Below are 24,441 nucleotides of genomic sequence, written 5' to 3'. Positions count from 1 at the left end.
TTGGTTATTAAATTTAAGAAGCAGTCTGTAATGCTCACCCCAGCATAGTTGAAGCAGATCATCAAAGCATGCTGAACACTTTCTACCATTCCACATGTGCATTTTCTATCCAGGTACTCAACAGCACCAAACCATAATTGTGAATCCATGGCTTTGATCTGGTGAAAATCACCCTACCCCTACTGTTCATCTTTACACACAACAGATGGTGTTTCTGTATCTTATGACTGAATGAAAAGTAATGACAACCGTTATTTTCAATCTTCCATTGCTTCTACCTGTTGTTTCTCTGTATTATTGTCGGATCTTTACCTTCAAATAAAGTGCCTTCAATATAAACTGCCTCGAGGTAACTTGTTGTAATTTGGTGTTTTATTAAGAAAATTGAACTATTGTGGCAGAAAAGTTGGATGCAAACCAAGACTAAAAGTCCTCAGGCAGGAGTCATAGCTGGGCTTTAGCATCTGGGTCACCCACTTTACCCAGGGAGCTAAACCAGCATCTCCAACAGGTGATTTGTTTGTCTGGCAGTTTCAGGCTGGGAAAGCTTGTTAAACTTTAACAAAACATTATTTGGCACCAACGTGAATGATTTGGGTCATGTTTATCACGTCTGAGTCAGGGAGCAAAGGTCACCTCCTTTATGCAGGATTTCACCTTATGCCAACAGGGGAAAAAAATCACGAGTTCTTAAACAAGCTGTAGGTCATGTTACTACACACATTTCAATATGTAAGCATTTCATCATGTTTTAGAGTCTCAGAGTTATTTCAGCCTCATCTTCACATATTTTCACAAATATTCACATTATCTCTGAGATCCAGTTGTGAAATTTTTTCCCTCAGTGTAACCGATTGCAACACAACAAATGACTGACCAGTGATTAGTGTTTTACAGTGATTACGACAGACAGCCTGTTTCTGCCACTGCTGCCAAGCATTTGCTCTTTTCAGCTTGTTCAATTGTGGAGGTTTTTACATTCTTTACCTTACAATATAAAGCACCTTGAGGCAACTGTTGTTTTTTGGCACTATATATAAATATAAATGAATTGAACTGGTAGCAACTTTATGAATGAGAAAATGAAAACAAGTGTCAGTCAGCTGGTTCATGTCCAGCAGGTGGGGAGGAATCAGTGAGTCTGTTACTCCAGTTACTTACTCAGAGGTAAAGTTAAAGAAAACGAGTTTCCTTCATCGCACTAAACCTGCCCACTAAACATGACCCTGAATGAACCCATATGTAAAGGACTGTAGGTTTTAAGCAGGCTCAGGTAATGGCAACACAATAGATGAGGAAAGTGGGGGAACTCTGACGACATCTAGTGGACATCTTGAAGATGACGGGTCTGAACAGAGAGCAATGCAGGTCTGTGGAGAAGATTGCAGCACACTGTGAAATATGAACTATGAATAATATCTACATCTGTAATGATGTAATCAAAATAGGCTCCATGTAGTTTAAGTTCTGTTACTGTACTTATGAAGCAAACTGCACACACAGAGTTGGCAAACATTGAGTTTACTTGCATTTAGGCAAAATGATATAAACACTTATCATGAGCCAATATAGCACATTTAACTGCTTTTATTTAGCAGGGATTACACAATACACAAAATAAGTCACAAACATTTTTAATCAAATCTTGCAACATGTTGCTAAGAAGAACCAGGACAACCAGGTCAAAGCCATGCTGAAGTATAACCTTCATTAACATAAATCACAAAGAAAACATATTTAAATAAAAATTGTATACTTGTCTTGAACTTTTTTTAAATCTTTAGTCCTGTGTATCAAAACTTATTTATTGGCTGATAAAAAGGAATCACATCATGGTTGTTACAAGGAACAAGTGATGAAAAACTCATTTTCATGTTTGTTTTCTTCTATACTGAAGAAGAAATACAAGTTTCTGTGGTAAATATTAAAAGAGCATCCATGTTCAATAAATATTTGTGTCACCTTTAAAGACCAATAAAAAAAATATCAAACTTAGAGAAACATAAAGTCAGGGCTGGAACAAACAACATAGAGTGCCCTTCACTGCTGTGGACAGGAAATGTACCGTGACTTGGAGCATGAGGTCATTTTCTACCTCGGGTGCTGCAGTGATTTGGTTTGTCACTCAGGTGGATCCTTAGATGAAAATTCAGTCCTGATTTCCAACTGAATCTTTCCCCACAGGAGCTACAAATATATGGTTTCTCACCTGTGTGGATCCTTCTGTGACTTTTCATAGTCGACAAGTCTCTAAACTCTTTCCTACAGACGTTGCAAGAATACGCTTTCTCACCGGTGTGGATTCTCAAATGAGTTTCTAGTCCTGATTTCTTACCAAATCTTTTCCCACATGTGCTACAGAAATACGGCTTCTCGCCTGTGTGGATTCTCACGTGACTTTCAAATCCTGATTTCCAAATGAATCTTTTCCCACAGGTGCTACAAGAATGTGGCTTCTCACTTGTGTGAACTCTCATGTGTCTCGTCAGGTTGGATTTACACTGAAAAGTTTTTCCACAAGTGTCACAGCTTACAGATTTTTTACTTGTATCAGTTTCACTCCGAGACTTATCTGTTCGGTTTTTGTGACGTCTCCTTTTCTTCAGCTCCGCATTTCTAGTTGATCCCGAGTCCACATGCTGGTTTTCTTCCTGTTCCTCAAGCTCTGGTTCAGGAAAGTTAAGAGCAAGGAGCTGGTCATCGTTTGGTTCTGATTCACTGAGGTCACTTTCCTCAAAACTAGAAGTCACCATAAAACTATTGATCTCCTGCTTCAGTACAATCTCCTCCAGCTCCTGACTGGTGCAGAGTTCCTCCTGTTCCTCTTTAATCTGTGGAGGATCTGGGTCCTCCTGGTCCAGACTTGAGTTCCTCTCCTGCTGATTGGCGACAAACTCCTCCTCCTTACAGGCAGTTTGCTGGTGGAGGTCTAAACGAACAATAAAAAAAATGTAATTATAGAAAAACACTTCTGAGAAGATAAAGTTTTAGTTAAAGTCTGTAATGAGGGCATGTTGCTCACATTTGCAGGTGAAATTAAAAGTGTGTAAAAATGAAGTTATTTGTGCACTCTGATGCAAATGAGAACTTGAGTTCTGACATTTTTCAGCAACATTAAGAGTAAAAAAAACCTTTCAAACAAAAAAGAACTCACTTATTACTGACTGACTGATGATCTATTTTGGAGTTGATCTCGAAACTGATCTACATCTTGATATTTTTCAAAATAATCTTCACTATTGGGGGTGGCTGTAGCTCAGGCGGTAGAGCAGATCATCTACTGATCGGTTCGATTCCCGGCTTCACCTAGTCTGCATTTCAAATATCCTTGGGCAAGATACTAACTCCAAGTTGCCTCAAGTTGCTCTTTGATCTGTGGAATGTGTGTCTGAATGTTGGTAGAAAGCACTAAGAAAAATGTGCTTGTGCGAATGGGAGTGAGTGGGTGAATGCACACGTTTTGTAAAGCGCTTTGAGTGCTCAAGATTGAGTAGAAAAGCGCTATATAAGAACCAGTCCATTTAAAACTCCCTGTCATGTTTTCACGAATACACATTAAATAGATCTGACTTTTTTTTTAAATTTTATTCTTTATTACTTTTCCATCAACCAAAAAAAAACAAAAAACTGAGTATATAATAATGATTTATGTACATCGTAAATGATTAATGTTAGGAGGACACAGAGATATATTATATATACTCTCCCATGAAAATCATTCATATATTATTTCAGAAAAATATATGCAACCCAAAATAACCCCCCAACAACAAAAGAAAAAAAAAAAAAGACCCTGAAGCAAAGGTTTACAGATAGTGCTCCAGAGAGAAAAAAAATCAAGCAAGTATAACATTCCAGGGTTTCGGGCTGAAGTTTAATCCAAGGATATCATGTTAGTTAGAGAGGCATCCAGATTAGTGGTTGCAATGATAAGCTGCGTCCTCTTCCGTTTCCAATCCATTTAATTTCACGTCCCTTCTCCTGTCCTTCTATTTAGCAGACCAGCAATCGCAGGTTCCCCAGGTTTTCTTTAGCAGCTGTGACGTTACTTCTCCATACAGGTTAAATAGATAGAATCATTTCTGTACATTATCGATCATTTCCTCACCTTCCAAAAATAACAAAAAATTTCCCCACATTTTTTTGAAGGAAGCATGTTTACCCTTTATCATAGACGTAAGTTTCTCCAGAGCAAGGGTTTTTGACAATGTCGATAACCAAATTCTCACGTGTGGTCTACTAGTGGATCTCCATGATTTGGCTATACTGTATTTCGCCTGTAGCAGGCAGAAGGTTGTGGTTTTTTGGTTAGCTTTGCTCAGCTGGATTTCAGCGGGGAAAATTCCTAGGATGCATAATTTAGGACATGGATCCAATTTGACACTTGTAATATGTGCAATTATTTCTAAAACTTCCTTCCAAAACTTTTGAATTTCTGAGCATTCCCATAGGCAGTGCATCAGTGTGCCCTTTTCCCCACATTTAACACATATGTCCGGAGTTTTGGGGTCAAATTTATTTAATAATGTTGGGGTAATATATGTTCTCATTAACCATTTGTACTGGATTAGTTTAAATTGAGTGTTTATAGATTGTGTTTGAGCTTTCAAGCAAGCTTTTTGCCATTCCTCTGTAGTTATACTACACTCTAAGTCTTGACACCATGCGCGTCTTTCTTTTTCTGAGGATATTTGAGAGCCGTCTCTAAGGTTATTGTAGAAGCGAGAAATTAAACCCTTCTTCAGCTGATGGTTTATTGCTATATCCTCTAATGAGTTTAGGGTGGGCGGTGTTAGAGATTTTTGAGGTTTTGAAATGAAGCTTCTGATTTGAAGAAATTTAAAGAAATGTTTGGTTGGAATGTCAAATTTCTGAGTCAAGCCATTGAAACATATTAAGGTGTCCTTGTCAAATAGATCTGCAACTTTGCACAGGCCTCTGTCGGCCCATATTTTAAAGCCCAAATCTTTCCAACCGGGTTTAAAGGCCTTATTGCCCCAGATAGGTGAGAATTGGGATAGTGCTGGCATTTCATTTTTAAACTCGAGTGCCTCGAACCGCACACGAATAGTATTTTTAACAAAGAGGTTTGATGTATCTTTCATCAGATCTTTATATTTTGCAGAGTACAGATAAGTGCTGAGTGGTAAGGGGGTAGTACTTGACCTTTCTAAATTTACCCAGGGTAGGGTAGTTGTTGAGAACCAGCATGAGGCCGCAGAGAGTTGGGCAGCCCAGTAGTACCATTTGAGGTTTGGAACACAGAGACCTCCTCTGTCATACGGAAGATATAGTAGCGAAAGACGCAGTCTAGCTCGTCTGTTATTCCAAATGAATTTACTGAATATTGTTTTTGTCTTTGTGAAGAAGTCATCTGGAGGGTTGAGAGGAATGACTCGGAAGAGATATAGAAATTTTGGAAGGATGTTCATTTTGAGAATATTTACACGTCCAATCATCGAGATTGGTAGCATAGACCATCTATTGATTAAGCCAACAACAGAGTTGATAGTAGGAGAATAATTTGCGTTAATTTTTGGAGTGATTTTTATACCTAGATAAGTGAGACTGTCTCTGGCAATTTGAAACGTTGTTTGAATAGGTGGTTTAGTTCTTTCAGAATGATTAAAAAAGAGGATGGCCGATTTGGATTCATTAATTTTATAACCGGAGATATTGCCAAAGAAGTTAATTGTTTTAAGTAGCTGAGGAATTGAACTCTTTAATTTAGACAGCATTAAAATAATATCATCTGCAAATAATCCAATTTTAGACTCAATATTATTTGTTCTAATGCCAGAGATGTTTTGGTTGTTCCTTATCGCAATAGCCAGTGGTTCTATTGCTAGGACGAAAAGAAGAGGTGAGAGGGGACAGCCTTGACGTGTACCTCTACCTAGATAGAATGGTCTAGATATAATATTGTTGGTTCTAACTGAGGCTATAGGTTTATTATATAATATTTTAACCCAGGTCATGAAGTAATTGCCAAAGCCGAATTGAGATAGTACCTTATAGAGATAATTATGTTCGACCCTATCGAAAGCTTTTTCTGCGTCTAAGGAAAGCAGAGCCATGTCTAGTTGTTCTGAGTTTGTGTAAAGTACATTCAGTACTCTGCGAATCCCATGCTGCGTTTGTCGGCCTTTTACAAACCCATTTTGGTCATTATCAACAAGAAGATGAAGGTACCGTTCAAGTCTGTTTGCCAGTACTTTGCTTATTATCTTGGCATCAGAGTTTATTAGTGAAATTGGTCTATAAGATTCACATTTTGTAGGCGGTTTCCCAGGCTTAGGGAATACCGTTATAAGTGCATTTCGCAAGGAGGGGGGAAGCTCTTTTGAATCATAGCTTTCCACCAGCATGTCGTACAGAGGGAATATTAATTTATCTTTAAATATTTTGAAAAGGTCTAGTGGAATTCCATCTGGGCCGGGAGTTTTTCCCATTTTTAATTTATCGATTGCATTGGAGAGTTCATTCATCGATAACTGAGAGTCTAATTCGCATCGGGCTTCTTCAGAAAGTAAAGGGGTACTTATTGAGTCAAAGAAGGATTCTAGTGATTCTCGAGTCGTATCTCCTGTTGAAGTATATAGTTGTGAATAGTAGTGTTCAAAGAGTTCACTTATTCTATGAGGATCTGTGATATTTTCGTCTGCAGTTCTAATTTCATTTATTGTTTGTTCGTTCAGTAGCGTTTTTATACGCCATGCCAAAAGTTTTCCTGCCTTTTCCCCTTGGTCATAGTAGGTCTGTCTCAGTCTAAATAGTCCGGCTGAGGCTTTCTCAGTAGTTAATTTATCGTATTTTGCTCTTAATCTTAAAAGTTTTTGTTGGTTTTCTTTAGAGTCATTCAGGTTTATCTCAAGTTCCACTTCTTTTATTTGACCTTCGAGGTCCAACATCTCAGTATAGTTTTTATTTGCTTTGTTTTTGGTGTAGCCTATCATCTGTCCACGAATAAAGACCTTAAAAGCTTCCCATCTTACTGAGGCTGTAGTTTCGGATTTGTTGAAGTAGAAATAGTCATCAATATTTTTGCCTACATATTCCAAATATTTTTGATTGTGCAGCCAGTGTGGTCTTAAACGCCAAATAGGGTTACGTCTAAAAGCTGCTGTGACTGAGAAGTTAAGCGTGGTTATTGAGTGGTCAGATATAAGCACACTTTTATATGAGCAGCTGTTAATTCTGGAGATAAGAAAGTTTGAGATAAGAAAATAATCTATGCGACTGCGGCTATTATGACTGGCTGAGTAGCAAGAATATTCTCTCCCTGTTGGATTTTTTAATCTCCATATATCTTTAAGATTCAATTCAAACATAAAGTGTTGTATGACTTGTCTAGATTTTGGATGGGAAGAGTCTAAGCCTGATGATCTATCAAGCCTGGGCTCTAGGGTACAATTAAAGTCCCCCCCAACAATTATCTCACCGTGAAGGTCTGTAATAGAGAGAAATAGATTATTATAAAAGTTGGAGTCGTCAATATTGGGGCCATATACATTAACTAATATTAAATCTTGATTCAGCACGGAGCATTGTAGAATAATGAATCTCCCTGCGGGGTCCAATATGGTTTTTTTTAATACACATGGGTACTGATTTATGAATGAGTGTTGCCACTCCTCTAGCATGTGTTGAGAAGTGGCTAAAGAAAACCTGACCTGGCCATCTCCTCCTTATCCGGTCAGTTTCATTCACGAGTAAGTGTGTTTCTTGAATGAAGACTATCTTTGGGTGATATTGTTTTATTCTATCCATTACTCTTTTCAGTTTAATATATTTTCTAAGGCCTCTTACATTCCAGGAAATTAGATCAATATTTGAATAACTACTCATACAGTTTGTACCTTTAGTAATCTGGGTTTGACTACATCTCGTCTCTCCTGTCGAGACTCACAAGTTGTTATTTCAAGAGCACTGCACTTTAAAAACAATCTCTTATAAACCAGAAAACAAAAGAAAAAAAAAAAACAACCCAGAGATCTTCCATCGGTGTAGATCTCAAAACCTTCCCCCCCAAAGTCATAGCGGATTGGTTATGCATCAGATCCGTGTGAAGGAGCTGATAGAGCGTCCTCATGATTGAAGTTACAAACTTAGGTCCGACCGTATTAACTAAAGAAGTGGCCATACAAATGTAACTGAATGAAAAGATTTAGACATAGCATACCTAAGGCCATCTATATCATACCTGTACACCAGCAGCCGTTATATGTCCGGTTTGGAGTTGTTCATCAGAGTTGCATATATTTGATGTAGCGTTTCTGAGTGGGCGTGAAGTTTATCCCTCGTTTTGTTGCCGGACTTTTCGCATGAAATCTTCCACCTCCGCTGGTGTGTGGAAGAGGAGCCTGTTGTCATGGTGGAGAATCCTCATTTTTGCTGGAAAGATCAGTCCGAAGTTTATATGCATTTCACGGAGTTGTTGTTTTACCTGGTTGTATTGTTTCCGTTGTTTCTGGACTTCCGTTGACAGATCAGGAAAAAACATAATGTGATGTCCGTTGTGCGTTATTTTTCCCTTCAGACGTGCCGCTCTCATCACCCTCATCTTGTCTTGATAATTCAAAAATTACATGATGATCACACGGGGTGGGCCATTTGGAGTATTTCGCCCTTGTAGTCTGTGTGCTCGTTCAATGATAGGTGGGGATGGGAGCGCGTCTCGTCCCAAAACATCAATTAAGAAAGTTTGCAAGAATATTGTAATTTCTCCTTGTTCAGTATTCTCAGTCAATCCGACGAGTCTCAGATTAGATCTCCGGCTTCTATTTTCGAGGTCGTCCACCTTTAACTGTAGTTCCTGAATTTTCTTATGAAGGGAAGTCTCTTTACTTACGAGGGAAGAGACGTCGTCTTCAACTTTACTGATGCGAGTTTCTGCGGAGGTGAGCCTCTCCGAAAACACTCCAATCGCCTCTTTTATTTCTTGGTTTGATATTTTAACTTCTTGCAGTTGAGCAGTGAAATGTACTTTCAACGACTGAATTGCGGCCAAAACACTCGCCTCGGTCTGTTGAGCACTAGCACTAGCGCCTTCCATTTTCTCGGTTTCAGGTTCGTTGTTAGGGTCATCGTCTGATCCATCCTTTCCGGCTGTTTTAGGCTTGGACCTATGTTTGGTCGGCATCTTGGTTGTTTAGATCAGAACAGAAGCTTAAGTCGGTGAGGCAGCCGCTAAAAGATTGGATTTTAACCGCTGTTGGGCGTAGGCAAAGGACGTTGAGGTCGGAGCTCGAAGTCTCACTGCCACTCAGGTGGACGCCATAACCAATCTCCCTTAAATAGATCTGACTGATACAAACTGTAGGTTTAATATTAATGTTAACACTTCAGAAAAGCGATTACAGTTTTACCGCTGGTCTGTAAATCTTTCTCAGGTTTCCAGATGTTATGCAGCTGTCTGAGCCGCTCTTCCCCGCTCCAGACGACGATGCCTTCATCCTCGTGTTTCACTACAAGCTGTTCTCCCTCTTGACTGATGCAGAGTTCCTCCTGTTCCTCTTTGATCTGTGGGGGATCTGTGTCCTCCTGGTCCAGATTGAAGTTCCTCTCCTGCTTCCAGACCTGCTGGCCAGCCAGATCTTCCTCCTCCTTACACTTCATGTTGATGTGGGACTTGAGGAACAAAGTAAAAAGAAAAAGATTAGACAGGTAAAGGTGCAGCCTCAGTCAGCAGGGCTGTACACTGTGAGCATGTTGCTCACATATGTGAGAGAGGTTTGTACAAATGTTTCAGAAGCACCATGTGACTCCCTCTCTTTGTTGGAAAGTCTTATTAATTCACTTTATAACTATTACTTTGAAGATCAATTTCTACCATCACAAAAATATTATGACCTCTTTAAAAACAAACAACGGCAACTACATGACTTAAATTCCATGTTTAGATGAAGGTAATGGTCAATGCCTTTTGACAGGGGAAAAACCTCCACACAGAAGAATCTTACTTGGCTGAATCATAAATTATTCACCATGATTAAAACTGCAGATGAGCAATAATCTGCATTTTATTTTAGCCAAAGAGGAATGTTTCTGTTTGTCTGTGATCGGACTTTTTCTGCTGGGTCCAAATTTCATTTTATCCTGTGTAAGTTTGTTTCTCTTCCTGTTAACTAGCAAAGTCAAAATCACCTTGATTCATTTAACTTTAATTCAATTATAAATGTAATCATTTTATTGAACAATTAATTTCATTTCAATGAAAAACAATTACTTAAAAGAAAGAGATTAAGTTGGAGAGAGACATGTGGCCATCTTTTAGTGAGTTAGACCCTGATTAAGGGGTATTTTTAAAAGTAAAGCCCATCTCTCAAAGTCCCTGCCGGCCTGCCTCCACCTCGGGAAGTCTGTGGGTGCAGACGGAGGTGAGGAGCACCACAGGCGGCAGAGAACTGTCTGTAGCCCCGGAGTGAGGCGTCGTGAACCGAAGCAGACAGCGAACTGTGGCACAGTGCAGAAAACCGAAGCTTTCCCTCCCTGTTTGGTTTTGATGTGTCTCATGAAAGTCTATTGTTAAAAGTTTACCTTTAAAAAAAACGGACGCATTTGTTTGATTAGCTGCTCTCTGATTTTAGCCTGTTAGCTTACAGACTGAGCTCAGATCGTTCCTGTGTTAGTTCATTGAGAACATCACAGTTTTACATACCTGCTGCGTGACTTCATCTCGGGTCTCCGGCTGATATACAGCAGTCTGAGCCAGTGGCGGATCTCATCATCCTGGACGACTGTTTTTAATGTTTTTAACCACGGAGATTTCTTCTGCATCATCAGTCTCTCATTGTTAAACTCTCCCAGAAACTGAAGACAGTTGTGCCATTTCCGCGCTTCTTGTTCTTCTATTGAGTAGACGGCAGACTACACATGTCCAAGGGTAATACTGTCCTCCTCAGGCCATTGGCATCAAGTCAAAGCCTTAAAGTCTGGTACTTTGCGCATGGTAATTTTTTACGAACAGCAGAATCACAAGACAAAGCGTGCCAATGTTTATACTTTTCACTGTGACTGCCAAATAGATGAAAAAGTAGATGTTAAAAAACAACTTATAGTTTTGTCATTGGGCTGGTAGAAAGCTATGAGTTTCTGTCCCTTTGTCTGACCTTAGAGACTTATTTTAAAAGGAAACATTACAATCCTTTAAAGCAAGTATTTTCACCTCTGTTCCCCCCTCTGTACTTAGCTTTTTTGTTGTCATGTCAGTAATTGTCCAGTTGATGGCTCCCTTGGATCACAAGCCTGTCTCATGAGTCCAAGTGAATATATTCTTAATAAACAGCTTTGAAGAATTTGTGACCAACTTTGTTTAATTCGGAACATCATCATCATGAGTCAAACTCACTCTTGGATCTACAAAATATTTAACAAAAACAAACATCACTGAATCATAAGGTATTTGCTCCAACTCTTAGTCCAGAAACACATGAGTGAACTAGATCAGCTGCTCCTCCAGTTCAGCTGTGGATTTATATCATTATTTATATTTGTAAAGTGGATATGCAGTTTTTCAGTACTAATATAAGCATTTTATATCATTGCTTTATTGACAGATGTTTGGTGTTCAAGGTCAGGCATCAGTTTGAAAAAAACAAACAAACACACTGAGTTGAACTTGAACTTCCTACTGACAAAAACTAAAATTGGTGCAAAAATAACCAGAAACATATAAGAAGCATCCTGGAGGTGCTGCAGACAAGATAGGACCAATAACATGTCAACAGGAAATCCTTTTTACTAATTTGTTTATTTCTTTTTAGATTTTTACTCTCCATTTTAAGCCATGATGTTTGCTGATACTGTGTTCCTACTGTTTGTTCTCATTAATAGTTCTGTTTTTAACATTCTGTGCTGAAGCTGGAGGAAATGTTTCTACAGTGTCAGATGATACAGCTCCAAACTAAATAAGTGACTAACTAACGATGCTTTAATACACTTTACTATAAATTATGATATAGTGCACTTTCTTAAAATTTCTTATTGCTCTGTAATTAATTGTTTTCTTTATAAATGTACAAATGAGAATAAAATCTGTGTGATAAAGGAAGGTCTGTAGACTTCTCTGTTAAGATCAGTGAAGAGAAACAACAACATACAAATACCTAAGAAAAATATTCAGTAAACATTTAGAAGATAGAGAAGTTTATGTTGTCATGTGGAGAAATTTTTCAAATAAAAATATCCATAAGCATTGATAGTCTCCATGGCTGAACAGACACAGGAAAGAGCTCCACCTATAAAACGTAAAAACATCAAGACAACATGTTGAAGATGTCGAGGTACTGCCCATAATGTTTGACTGACATCTGATTTATGTGCAGCACATAAATACCACAATAATGATGGAGAGAAACTAAAAGGGAACTAAAATACAGATTTAAACTTACAACAATATGAAAGACTTCAGTCTATTTCACTTTAATCAACTCAGCAGTGGCTCCATAATAGTAAAGACTCAGTCCAGCATAGAGCGGCTGAGTGAATGTGGTCTGGACTCTGTGGAGGAGAGTCATGGTTTCAGAGACGCTGTAGAAGGACAAAATACCTGCTCTGTGATCCAGGTACACTCCTACTCTGGAGGAACGAGGACCTGAGACAGGAGTTTGGATGTTGTTGTACCAAAATGTAAAACTGTTGTTGTAACAATTTAATGACCAAGATTTGTCATTATGTCCAAATTCAGATTCACGCCATCCTTTTCTGCTGATATTCTTGTATGCGACTGCTACATAAACTCTCCCTCTCCACTCCACCTCCCAGTAACAACGTCCAGTCAGACTCTCTCTACTCAGGACCTGCCACGATCCAGTGAATCTGTCTGGATGATCAGAATAAGACTGTTGTTGCTTCATAAATGTTGCTTTTCTGTTCCCCTCTGATAATAACAGCCATGTGTTTGCTGTGTTTGGATCCAGTGTGATTTCACATGAATATTTTAAGAATCCAGCTCTGGTCTTTGGCTCTGGTTGTGACAGTGAAACATCCACTTCAGTGACTGTCAGTGAGATGTTTGTCCGTTCCTCTCTCAGAATGTCCTGTAGTTTATCTCTGACCTCTGACACAGCTGCTGTCACATCCTCAAAGTAGCTCAGAGGACGGATATTGATGCTGGATGAGTCTGTAGACTCACTGAGTGCTGACAGTGAGGGGTAGTTGTGTAGAAACTGGATGTGATCCTCTGTGTGTGAGAGCTGCTTCAGCTCAGCATCTTTCCTCTTCAGCTCAGTGATCTCCTGCTCCAGCTTCTCCTGAAGCTCTTTGACTCGACTCACTTCAGTTTCCTGCTGGGATCTGATCTGCTGCTTCACATCAGAGCTTCTTTTCTGGATGAGATGGATCAGCTCAGTGAAGATCTTCTCACTGTGCTCCACTGTTTGATCAGCAGACTGATTGATGGCCTCCACCTCCTGTTGAAGCAGCTTCACATCTTTCTCTCTGTCCTGGATTCTCTGCTGGATGTTTTGTCGACTCACCTCCAGCTCTCTCTGCCTCTCAGTCCTTTCTGCTGCAGCTGAGACTGTGTCGTGGCCTTTATGTTCATCCACAGGGCAGAGATAACAGATACTCTGCTGATCAGTACGGCAGAACATCTTCATCACCTCATCATGACGAGAGCAGATCTTCTCCTGGAGCTTCTTGGAGGGCTCCACCAGCTTGTGTTTGTCAAATGCAGGACATTCATAATGAAGCTTAACATGTTTCTCACAGTAAGAGACCAAACACACCAGACAGGACTTGAAGGCTTTCATTTTTCTCCCAGTGCAGACATCACAGGCCACATCTTCAGGTCCAGCATAGCAGTGATCAGCAGGAGCAGCTTGGAGTCCAGTCTTCTTCAGCTCCTCCACTAAAACTGCTAACATGGTGTTTTTCTCCAGGACAGGCCTCGCTGTGAAAGTCTGTCTGCACTGAGGGCAGCTGTAGATTTTCTTCTTTTCCTCTTCATCCCAGAAGCTTTCAATACACTTCATGCAGTAGCTGTGTCCACAGGGAAGAACCACCGGATTCTTCAGTAGATCCAAACAGATCGAACAAGAGAAGGTTTCTCGGTCCAGCTGAACACTTTTCTGCGCCATTTCACCCAACAGTGTCAGTGACTGTGTGAGTTTCACTTCCTCAGAACTGAAACTGCTCTGATCTAAACAACATAGGTTTCTGTAGCGAATGGGATCTGTCAGCTCTTATACGTCACCACATGTTGGTTGCACCCATCTTCAAACTGCAGATCAGAAGGGGAGGGAACAAGGGAACATGTGGACAGAGAGGAGGTGCTGAGTTAGAGAGCAGGAAGAGGGAGGGTTATCAGACACTAATTCAATCCTGGAACATGTGAGCCTGTGAGTTTTTCATTTAAAAATAGCACTGCTCAGCCTTTAAAGTTGTTAAATAACCTTAACATTTAAAAGACAATCTTTTTATGTAAATTAGTTTAAATTATCATTTTAGTCATTACAGGATATCAAATACTGCAGCTGAACTAAGAAATTGTTGTAGAAAAAAGCAATAAAAGGTCGTTCCCCCTCTGTCCCCTCCTGGTCACCTGTGCCTCAATTTTATGAGATGAGATGGATCAGCTCAGTGAAGATCTTCTCACTGTGCTCACTGTTTTATCAGCAGACTGATTTTATTCCACAACCTAGACATCCACATTACTCACACTCTCATAACACATACATATAGGGCCTTGGGATCGGGCATGTTATACGGTGTCCAGAGGACAGTCTTTGTATTCAACCTCACCTCTGGCGCCGGTGCCCACCTCTCAGTTTTAAATGCATGTAGACATTGAGGGTTCTCAGGAGGGGCCGTGCTGTACAGTACATGTACAGTGTCCATTTGTGTCTGTATCCAGGTTGGATGAGCGCCGAGTATTTGTATATGTGTGCATGAGGGTGGGAATGCATGTTTAGGTCTGTGTGCGCCTATTCGTCTGTGTCTATATGTCAGCTCGGGTCTTACACTCCACCCCCTTGGAACATCTCAGGCCCTCCAAGGTATGGAGGCTTATTTCCCCTCACCACACTCCCTGCTGGTGGCTGATGCCCTCAGACATCGGTGCGTTCTTGGTGTCCAGGGCTGGACGCTCAGGTCTGTACCAGCTCACTCCCCGGTACGGCTGCTTGGTGGGGCCTGGTGCCTGTGGCTCGGTCGGGCCCCTTGCTGTAAGCTTGAACACAATTCTCTCCTTTTCTTCGCAAAGGACAGAAGCAAGTCCTTAAATTTTAACAGCCATGCCACTGACTTCTTAAGACGTGTCCAGGTGGAAAAATGTTTAAACAAGCGAGTAACAGAATTTTCGCCAGCTTGCTCAACACTCACTGTGGCAACTGTTTTTACCTCAGGATCATCAGATGCAAGCAGACTGATGTCATCTGGGTAGACAGGCCATTCACTCCTAGATTGTAGAAGATACTGAGGCCCAGACAACCACTTTGCATTCTTCATAAAAACATCGACTTTCACTCCTCTTGAGGCCATATCTGCTGGATTACTGGCAGTGTCCACATATCTCCATTGCGAGGAAGATGAAACTCTTAAGATTTGTGAAACTCTGTTGGCCACAAAAACCTTGAATCTTGAAGTTTCACTCCTGATGTATTTAAGAACAGAAGCACTGTCTGTCCAAAACACAGAATCCAGAAGTTCCATCTGCAGCTCTTTCCTCCAGAGTACATCCAATCGACTGGCCATGGTTGCTGCAATGAGCTCCATTCTCGGGATGGTAAAGGATTTAAGAGGAGCGACACGCGCTTTTCCCATAACAAACGCACAGTGTCGTTCTGAACAGATGTTTTCAATCAGCAGATAGGTCACTGTTCCATACCCATCCTCACTGGCATCACAGAAATGGTGCAACTGAGCACTCGTGATTTCTCCAAATCCATCAGGTTTCAAACAACGACTCACTTCAAACTTGCTCAATAGCTGGAGCTGCTGGAGCCATGTTAACCATCTTTTGGAAAACAGCTCGGTTACATTATTGTCCCAGCCGATTCCTTCCTGGCATAGATCTCTTAGGATTTTCTTAGCAGTTAAGACCACAGGACTTAGCATTCCAAGAGGATCATAGATAGAACTGACAATTGAAAGGATTCCTCTTCTGGTGAGCGGTCTGTCCTTGAGCACAATCTTGAATTTAAAAGAGTCTGATTTTATACACCATTCCACGCCCAAAACTCGCTCGGTCATTGAGGAATCCAATTCCATGTTCAACTCTTTCATTCCTATGGCTCTGTGACTTTCAGGAATTGATTCCAGCAGGCGAGTGAAAGAATAAATGATGACTCTCCTCCTCTCTCGGATTCAGGGGACATGTTGCATGTCATCTCGGTGTCTTGGTACGCAGTGGTGCGGTGATGATGTGCTGGGCAGGGCCAGTTCAGAACAGAGTCAAGGGCATCGGGGTGACGGCAAGTTAAATGTCCAACTGTTCCCTGTCTGTTGGTGATCCACTTTTTGAGCAGAAATCCTCCTTTGGCACACAAAGAAACCAACTCGTGGTACATTAACACTGCTTCCTCATCAGTTTCAATGGACACAAGACAATCGTCCACATAAAAACAGTGCAACAACTTCTTCACAGCTTCCTCACTGTAGAGATGTCCAAAGTCATCCGCACACTTTCTGAGTGCAAAGTTGGCACAACTTGGTGACGAAGTTGCCCCGAAGAGATGTACATTCATCCTGTATTCAGATGTTGGTTGTTCCAGATCACCTTTAGGCCACCAGAGAAATCTCAATAGATCTTTATCTTCAGCTGGAATCATGACTTGATGGAACATGGATTCAATATCTCCCATAATTACAACTGGCTCCTTCCTGAATCTTGTGATCACTCCTATTAAAGAGCTTGTAAGATCAGGTCCTTGTAAGAGTTGGGAGTTTAAAGATGTTCCCTGATAACTCATTCCACAGTCAAACACAACTCTGAGTTTCTTCTTGGTCGGATGGTAAACACCATGGTGTGGTATATACCACAGCTTGCCATCATTGCGATTGATCTCCTCTTCCGGGACCTTTTCAGCATAACCTTTAGCCAGAAGCTCATTCATGAAGACTTTGTACTCAGTATGAAACACTGTGTCTCTCTCAAATCTCTTTTTTAGAAAGCACAGACGTTGTTGAACAACTTTCTTATTGTTTGGCATACTGATACTGGCATTCCGAAAAGGTAATGCTATCTGGATATGACCACCCACATATTTGGCAGAGTTAGTCACTATTTCCAGAAATCTCTGATCCTCTCTTGACAATCCAACCTGCTCATCAACTTTGCTCTCAGGAAAGTCATTCTTGAACCGTTGCTGCCAAAGCTCCTCCAGCGTGACAACAGAAATTCTGTTGACTGTAACTTGTGGATGCTTCTGATCACTTGTAGCTTCACAGTTTCCTGAAAGTGGTCCATTGATGGTCCAGCCAAGCCTTGTCCTTATGGCATACGGTCCTCCATCAACACTACACACCACTTCCAGAGGTTCCAAGGCTTTGGGAATGTTTGTTCCAATCAGAAGTTCGATTCCTGCATTTATTTGAGGCAGGGTTATGTGTTTTAAATGTGCCCATCCTTCAATATCTCCTGGTGTTGTAATATTTCCCTTATGTACAGGCATGGACTCCTGTGTGTACACTTTTGGCAGTTCCAGAAATTCGTCACCACAAAGAGCGGCAACCTCCAGTCCTGATAAAGTGTTGCTGCTCACAACTCTTTCCTGGCCCATGCTTCTGAGGAGGATGTTTCCTTTCCTTCCCTCAAGGTGAAGTCTGCGCATCAGACTCTCAGTGCAGAAAACTGCTGTGCTCCCTTGGTCCAAAAAAAGCATATGTTGTAATAATGTTGCTTCCTTTCTTTGACTTTACTTGGACAGGCACAATGGGCAGTTTACAGTCCTGGTCTCCAGCCCCTGTAAGACCACTCGACACTAGTGTGCTCACATGCGGCTGCATGTTCCTGTCGGTCTTTTCAGAAGGTGAACTTTCTTTGTGCAGGATGGTGGGATGTTTCCAGCTGCATTTGGAACAGGAAATCCTCTTACGGCAATCTTTACTGATGTGTCCTATACACAAACAGCCAAAACAGATGCCATTTTCCTTTAAGAAGGTTATCTTCTTCTCATGAGCCATTTTTCCCAACTGTGCACAGACGTCCAACATATGTCTTCCTCCACAACAAATACAGACGTTCCTTCCAACCTGATTATTTTTCATTTCCATTTCCGCAGGCTTAGGTGTACTCTCCACAACTTGCATAGTGGTGGCAAAGCTTGTTCCTTTATTTCCAGGTCTGCCTTGATACTTGGCTTTACTCATTCCTTTTGTTGGTAAAGAAAGCGGAGAATCTTGAATATTACCGAATACAGGATCAGTTAATATTCTTATTTGCTTCTCCAAAAAGTCTGCAATATCCATAAATTTGGCTCTTCTTTTATGCCTTTCTTGCAGGTCACAAACATGGCTTCTCCATTTGTCCCTAAATTTATACGGCAATTTTTTAATAATGTTCACCATATTAGAAGCCATGTCCAAATCGCTCAGATGCTGCACCTCCTCCATTGCATTACAGCATCCCCTGAGGAACAAACTGTAGTTCTGAAGAGCTTTTACTTCCTCTGTTTTAATTGATGGCCATGAAAGTGCCTTGTCCAGATATGCAGCTGCGACCTTCTGTTCATCGCCATAGTGCTCCTTTAACAGTGATTTTGCTTTGCGATAACCACGATCTGAGTTCATTTGTTGACAGCTTCTCACCAATTCCTTTGCATGGCCTCTTGTGTACTGTTCCAAAAAATATAAACGATCGCTGTTATTCTTCGTATTGCACTCAACTGCATTCTCAAATGCTTTAACAAATGAATAATATTGAAGTGGATCTCCATCAAAATGAGGTATTTCTCTCTTTGGTAAAGAAAAGAGGCTTTGTTGTTGGATTAAGAGTGTTGTTATTTCATTTTGTTTAGTCATTACTCCAATAACATCATTTTGTGGTTCCGGTTCCACCATACCATTTGTATAACAGTCATTTTATTTTATTTATTGTGGACTTCAGGAAGCACACAGCCCCACTCCCCCCCATCATCCTGTCTGACACCCCCATCACCTCTGTGGACTCATTCCGCTTCCTGGGTACCACCATCACCCAGGACCGGCAGTGGGAGCCCACCATCACTTCCGTCATCAAGAAAGCCCAGCAGAGGATGTACTTCCTGAGGCAGCTGAAGAAATTCAACCTGCCAACACGGACGATGATGCAATCCTACACTGCAATCATTGAGTCCATCCTCACCTCCTCCATCACCGTGTGGTACGCTGGAGCCACTATCAGGGACAAACAGAGACTGCAGCGTGTTGTGCGCTCTGCTGAGAAGGTGATTGGCTGCAGACTCCCATCTCTGCAGGACCTGTACACCTCCAGGACACTGGGGCGTGCAGCTCGGATCTCAGCTGACCCTTCTCACCCTGGACACAGTCTGTTTGACCTGCTCCCCTCAGGCAGGAGGCTCCGGTCCATTCGCACCAGAACCTCTCGCCATAAGAACAGTTTGTTCCCCTCTGGTGTCGGACACATGAACAATAACCGTATGACTGTTCCCACCACTAACACATGACCCTACGCTGTGTTCACTGCATCATTCCATGTTTGGCACTGATCACCACCTGCACTCATGTATATATCTATCTACTTAGCACTTTTAATTCTTATTTTATATTTTTATGACAGTATGTTTGCACTGAAGCACCGCAGCAATTTCCTAATGTTGTAAACCTGCTCAACATTTGGCAATAAACCCTTTCTGATTTCTGATTTCTGATTTCTGATTTTGTCCATTTGCATCAGATGGGTTTGAAGGAATAACTGAATATTGTCGAGGATGCTTATTTTGAGAAGATTCAGTCAGCACAGCTTGTTGCATGACTGATATAGCGACTTCCACAGTCGCTACAGGCCGGGGATGGAGCCTGCCTATTTGCCTGACGCGCTGTCAAAGTTACGCAATAATGCGAGAGATGGAATTGTTTGCTCGTTTAATTAAAGTGCTTTGAGAGTTTACAGAGTAGTATCATCGGCTCCTGATTCAAACTCTTACAACATCACAGGCTCTAATATAACGAAGCGAAACATGTAGTGCAGCGGTCAACAAAAACTACGGCTACCCAGCCCTCCTCTCTGTCAAAATCAAAACCCGTGAATGACAGAGTGACAACGCCCATTTATGTCACCGCTAGCACCCACGTGACTCCCATAACAACCAAACAAATAAAAACCCAGTGATCATCAAAATTCAATACATTCAATTATGGCTCCTACAAATATAAAAGTCTTCTACTTTATGATGGAAATGTTCTTTCTGGCTCAAAATGACATCATTTATCTGAATCTGTAGAAGAAGAAACAATCTCGGAAAGTCACTTTACTCTGTGTCTCACTGGATGTTCAAGGTTTTTAACAAAAGAGAAAAAGAGAAGCATTCTTTGATTTTAGTCTGTTAGCCCACAAGCTGAGTTTTTATCAGAGTCCTGCATGAGTCAGTGTTATTTCACTGACACCATCACAGTTTTACACACCTGTTCTGTATGACTTTGTCTCAGGTTTGCGGTGATATCCAGCACTCTGAGCTGATGGCAGATCTGGTCAGTCCACAGTAGCTTCAACCACTAAATTATCTCTAACACATCACCAAACCAAAGTCTTCCTGCTAAGAGTACATCAAAGGTGAAAAGCGAGCCTAGAATGTCATCATTTCTGCTCTCCTCTTTCTTCTTCTTCTACTTCTGGACCGCACACATCTGTCGCTGCCCTACTCAGGTCGATCTAATGAAAATCAGCCAGAAATAATAATCAGAAATCCAAATGTAGAATTTGTAGAACAAATGACTGACCAGTGATTAGTGTTTTACAGTGATTACGACAGACAGCCTGTTTCTGCCACTGCTGCCAAGCATTTGCTCTTTTCAGCTTGTTCAATTGTGGAGGTTTTTACATTCTTTACCTTACAATATAAAGCACCTTGAGGCAACTGTTGTTTTTTTGGCACTATATAAATATAAATGAATTGAACTGGTAGCAACTTTATGAATGAGAAAATGAAAACAAGTGTCAGTCAGCTGGTTCATGTCCAGCAGGTGGGGAGGAATCAGTGAGTCTGTTACTCCAGTTACTTACTGAGAGGTAAAGTTAAAGAAAACGAGTTTCCTTCATCGCACTAAACCTGCCCACTAAACATGACCCTGAATGAACCCATATGTAAAGGACTGTAGGTTTTAAGCAGGCTCACGTAATGGCAACACAATAGATGAGGAAAGTGGGGGAACTCTGACGACATCTAGTGGACATCTTGAAGATGACGGGTCTGAACAGAGAGCAATGCAGGTCTGTGGAGAAGATTGCAGCACACTGTGAAATATGAACTATGAATAATATCTACATCTGTAATGATGTAATCAAAATAGGCTCCATGTAGTTTAAGTTCTGTTACTGTACTTATGAAGCAAACTGCACACACAGAGTTGGCAAACATTGAGTTTACTTGCATTTAGGCAAAATGATATAAACACTTATCATGAGCCAATATAGCACATTTAACTGCTTTTATTTAGCAGGGATTACACAATACACAAAATTAGTCACAAACATTTTTAATCAAATCTTGCAACATGTTGCTAAGAAGAACCAGGACAACCAGGTCAAAGCCATACTGAAGTATAACCTTCATTAACATAAATCACAAAGAAAACATATTTAAATAAAAATTGTATACTTGTCTTGAACTTTTTTTAAATCTTTAGTCCTGTGTATTAAAACTTATTTATTGGCTGATAAAAAGGAATCACATCATGGTTGTTACAAGGAACAAGTGATGAAAAACTCATTTTCATGTTTGTTTTCTTCTATACTGAAGAAGAAATACAAGTTTCTGTGGTAAATATTAAAAGAGCATCCATGTTCAATAAATATTTGTGTCACCTTTAAAGACCAATAAAAAAAAAATCAAACTTAGAGAAACATAAAGTCAGGGCTGGAACAAACAACATAGAGTGCCCTTCACTGCTGTGGACAGGAAATGTACCGTGACTTGGAGCATGAGGTCATTTTCTACCTCGGGTGCTGCAGTGATTTGGTTTGTCACTCAGGTGGATCCTTAGATGAAAATTCAGTCCTGATTTCCAACTGAATCTTTCCCCACAGGAGCTACAAATATATGGTTTCTCACCTGTGTGGATCCTTCTGTGACTTTTCATAGTCGACAAGTCTCTAAACTCTTTCCTACAGACGTTGCAAGAATACGCTTTCTCACCGGTGTGGATTCTCAAATGAGTTTCTAGTCCTGATTTCTTACCAAATCTTTTCCCACAGGTGATGCAAAAATATGGCTTCTCGCCTGTGTGGATCCTTACGTGAGTTTCCAATCCTGATTTCCAAATGAATCTTTTCCCACAGGTGCTACAAGAATGTGGCTTCTCACTTGTGTGAACTCTCATGTGTCTCGTCAGGTTGGATTTACACTGAAAAGTTTTTCCACAAGTGTCACAGCTTACAGATTTTTTACTTGTATCAGTTTCACTCCGAGACTTATCTGTTCGGTTTTTGTGACGTCTCCTTTTCTTCAGCTCCGCATTTCTAGTTGATCCCGAGTCCACATGCTGGTTTTCTTCCTGTTCCTCAAGCTCTGGTTCAGGAAAGTTAAGAGCAAGGAGCTGGTCATCGTTTGGTTCTGATTCACTGAGGTCACTTTCCTCAAAACTAGAAGTCACCATAAAACTATTGATCTCCTGCTTCAGTACAATCTCCTCCAGCTCCTGACTGGTGCAGAGTTCCTCCTGTTCCTCTTTAATCTGTGGAGGATCTGGGTCCTCCTGGTCCAGACTTGAGTTCCTCTCCTGCTGATTGGCGACAAACTCCTCCTCCTTACAGGCAGTTTGCTGGTGGAGGTCTAAACGAACAATAAAAAAAATGTAATTATAGAAAAACACTTCTGAGAAGATAAAGTTTTAGTTAAAGTCTGTAATGAGGGCATGTTGCTCACATTTGCAGGTGAAATTAAAAGTGTGTAAAAATGAAGTTATTTGTGCACTCTGATGCAAATGAGAACTTGAGTTCTGACATTTTTCAGCAACATTAAGAGTAAAAAAAACCTTTCAAACAAAAAAGAACTCACTTATTACTGACTGACTGATGATCTATTTTGGAGTTGATCTCGAAACTGATCTACATCTTGATATTTTTCAAAATAATCTTCACTATTGGGGGTGGCTGTAGCTCAGGCGGTAGAGCAGATCATCTACTGATCGGTTCGATTCCCGGCTTCACCTAGTCTGCATTTCAAATATCCTTGGGCAAGATACTAACTCCAAGTTGCCTCAAGTTGCTCTTTGATCTGTGGAATGTGTGTCTGAATGTTGGTAGAAAGCACTAAGAAAAATGTGCTTGTGCGAATGGGAGTGAGTGGGTGAATGCACAAGTTTTGTAAAGCGCTTTGAGTGCTCAAGATTGAGTAGAAAAGCGCTATATAAGAACCAGTCCATTTAAAACTCCCTGTCATGTTTTCACGAATACACATTAAATAGATCTGACTGATACAAACTGTAGGTTTAATATTAATGTTAACACTTCAGAAAAGCCATTACAGTTTTACCGCTGGTCTGTAAATCTTTCTCAGGTTTCCAGATGTTATGCAGCTGTCTGAGCCGCTCTTCCCCGCTCCAGACGACGATGCCTTCATCCTCGTGTTTCACTACAAGCTGTTCTCCCTCTTGACTGATGCAGAGTTCCTCCTGTTCCTCTTTGATCTGTGGGGGATCTGTGTCCTCCTGGTCCAGATTGAAGTTCCTCTCCTGCTTCCAGACCTGCTGGCCAGCCAGATCTTCCTCCTCCTTACACTTCATGTTGATGTGGGACTTGAGGAACAAAGTAAAAAGAAAAAGATTAGACAGGTAAAGGTGCAGCCTCAGTCAGCAGGGCTGTACACTGTGAGCATGTTGCTCACATATGTGAGAGAGGTTTGTACAAATGTTTCAGAAGCACCATGTGACTCCCTCTCTTTGTTGGAAAGTCTTATTAATTCACTTTATAACTATTACTTTGAAGATAAATTTCTACCATCACAAAAATATTATGACCTCTTTAAAAACAAACAACGGCAACTACATGACTTAAATTCCATGTTTAGATGAAGGTAATGGTCAATGCCTTTTGACAGGGGAAAAACCTCCACACAGAAGAATCTTACTTGGCTGAATCATAAATTATTCACCATGATTAAAACTGCAGATGAGCAATAATCTGCATTTTATTTTAGCCAAAGAGGAATGTTTCTGTTTGTCTGTGATCTGACTTTTTCTGCTGGGTCCAAATTTCATTTTATCCTGTGTAAGTTTGTTTCTCTTCCTGTTAACTAGCAAAGTCAAAATCACCTTGATTCATTTAACTTTAATTCAATTATA

General features: G+C 40.7%; 3 protein-coding genes across 5 annotated transcripts; all 3 read right to left on the bottom strand.

Moving 5' to 3' along the window:
* Nucleotides 1-1,505: 1,505 nt before the first annotated feature.
* On the bottom strand, nucleotides 1,506-9,618 carry LOC147307815 (uncharacterized). 2 transcript variants are annotated; one of them, XM_086273167.1, is made up of 2 exons: nucleotides 9,369-9,618; nucleotides 1,506-2,929 (listed from the first exon to the last, which is right to left on the bottom strand). In XM_086273167.1, the coding sequence occupies exons 1-2, from the start codon at nucleotides 9,616-9,618 to the stop codon at nucleotides 2,085-2,087; spliced, it is 1,095 nt and encodes a 364-aa protein (XP_086129293.1). In that variant the 3' UTR covers nucleotides 1,506-2,084. The 2 variants fall into 2 exon arrangements, 1 of the variants encoding a protein (XP_086129293.1); XR_015126206.1 differs by lacking the exon at nucleotides 9,369-9,618 and adding an exon at nucleotides 8,204-9,340 and having other exon boundaries at nucleotides 2,796-2,929.
* A 2,795-nt stretch (nucleotides 9,619-12,413) lies between these two features.
* LOC147307814 (tripartite motif-containing protein 16-like) lies at nucleotides 12,414-14,081 on the bottom strand. 2 transcript variants are annotated; one of them, XM_086273010.1, is made up of 2 exons: nucleotides 13,741-14,081; nucleotides 12,414-13,569 (listed from the first exon to the last, which is right to left on the bottom strand). In XM_086273010.1, exons 1-2 carry the CDS (start codon nucleotides 14,079-14,081, stop codon nucleotides 12,414-12,416), a joined length of 1,497 nt encoding a protein of 498 aa, XP_086129136.1. The 2 variants fall into 2 exon arrangements, with proteins under 2 accessions (XP_086129136.1, XP_086129135.1); XM_086273009.1 differs by having other exon boundaries at nucleotides 12,414-14,081.
* Nucleotides 14,082-21,509: 7,428 nt separating this feature from the next.
* On the bottom strand, nucleotides 21,510-23,883 carry LOC147307813 (uncharacterized). The gene is made up of 2 exons (XM_086273121.1): nucleotides 23,634-23,883; nucleotides 21,510-22,931 (listed from the first exon to the last, which is right to left on the bottom strand). The coding sequence occupies exons 1-2, from the start codon at nucleotides 23,881-23,883 to the stop codon at nucleotides 22,087-22,089; spliced, it is 1,095 nt and encodes a 364-aa protein (XP_086129247.1). The 3' UTR covers nucleotides 21,510-22,086.
* Nucleotides 23,884-24,441: the final 558 nt, after the last annotated feature.

This window comes from Aulonocara sp. 'chitande type north' Nkhata Bay, linkage group LG18 (genome assembly GCF_057382095.1).
Source record: "Aulonocara sp. 'chitande type north' Nkhata Bay isolate Kocher_YH1m ecotype deep benthic linkage group LG18, A_spYH_male_GT1.1, whole genome shotgun sequence".
In the NCBI taxonomy this organism is placed as follows: domain Eukaryota; kingdom Metazoa; phylum Chordata; class Actinopteri; order Cichliformes; family Cichlidae; genus Aulonocara; species Aulonocara sp. 'chitande type north' Nkhata Bay.
The sequence above is the reverse complement of the archived record's forward strand: the minus strand, read 5'-3'. Positions and strand labels throughout refer to the sequence as shown.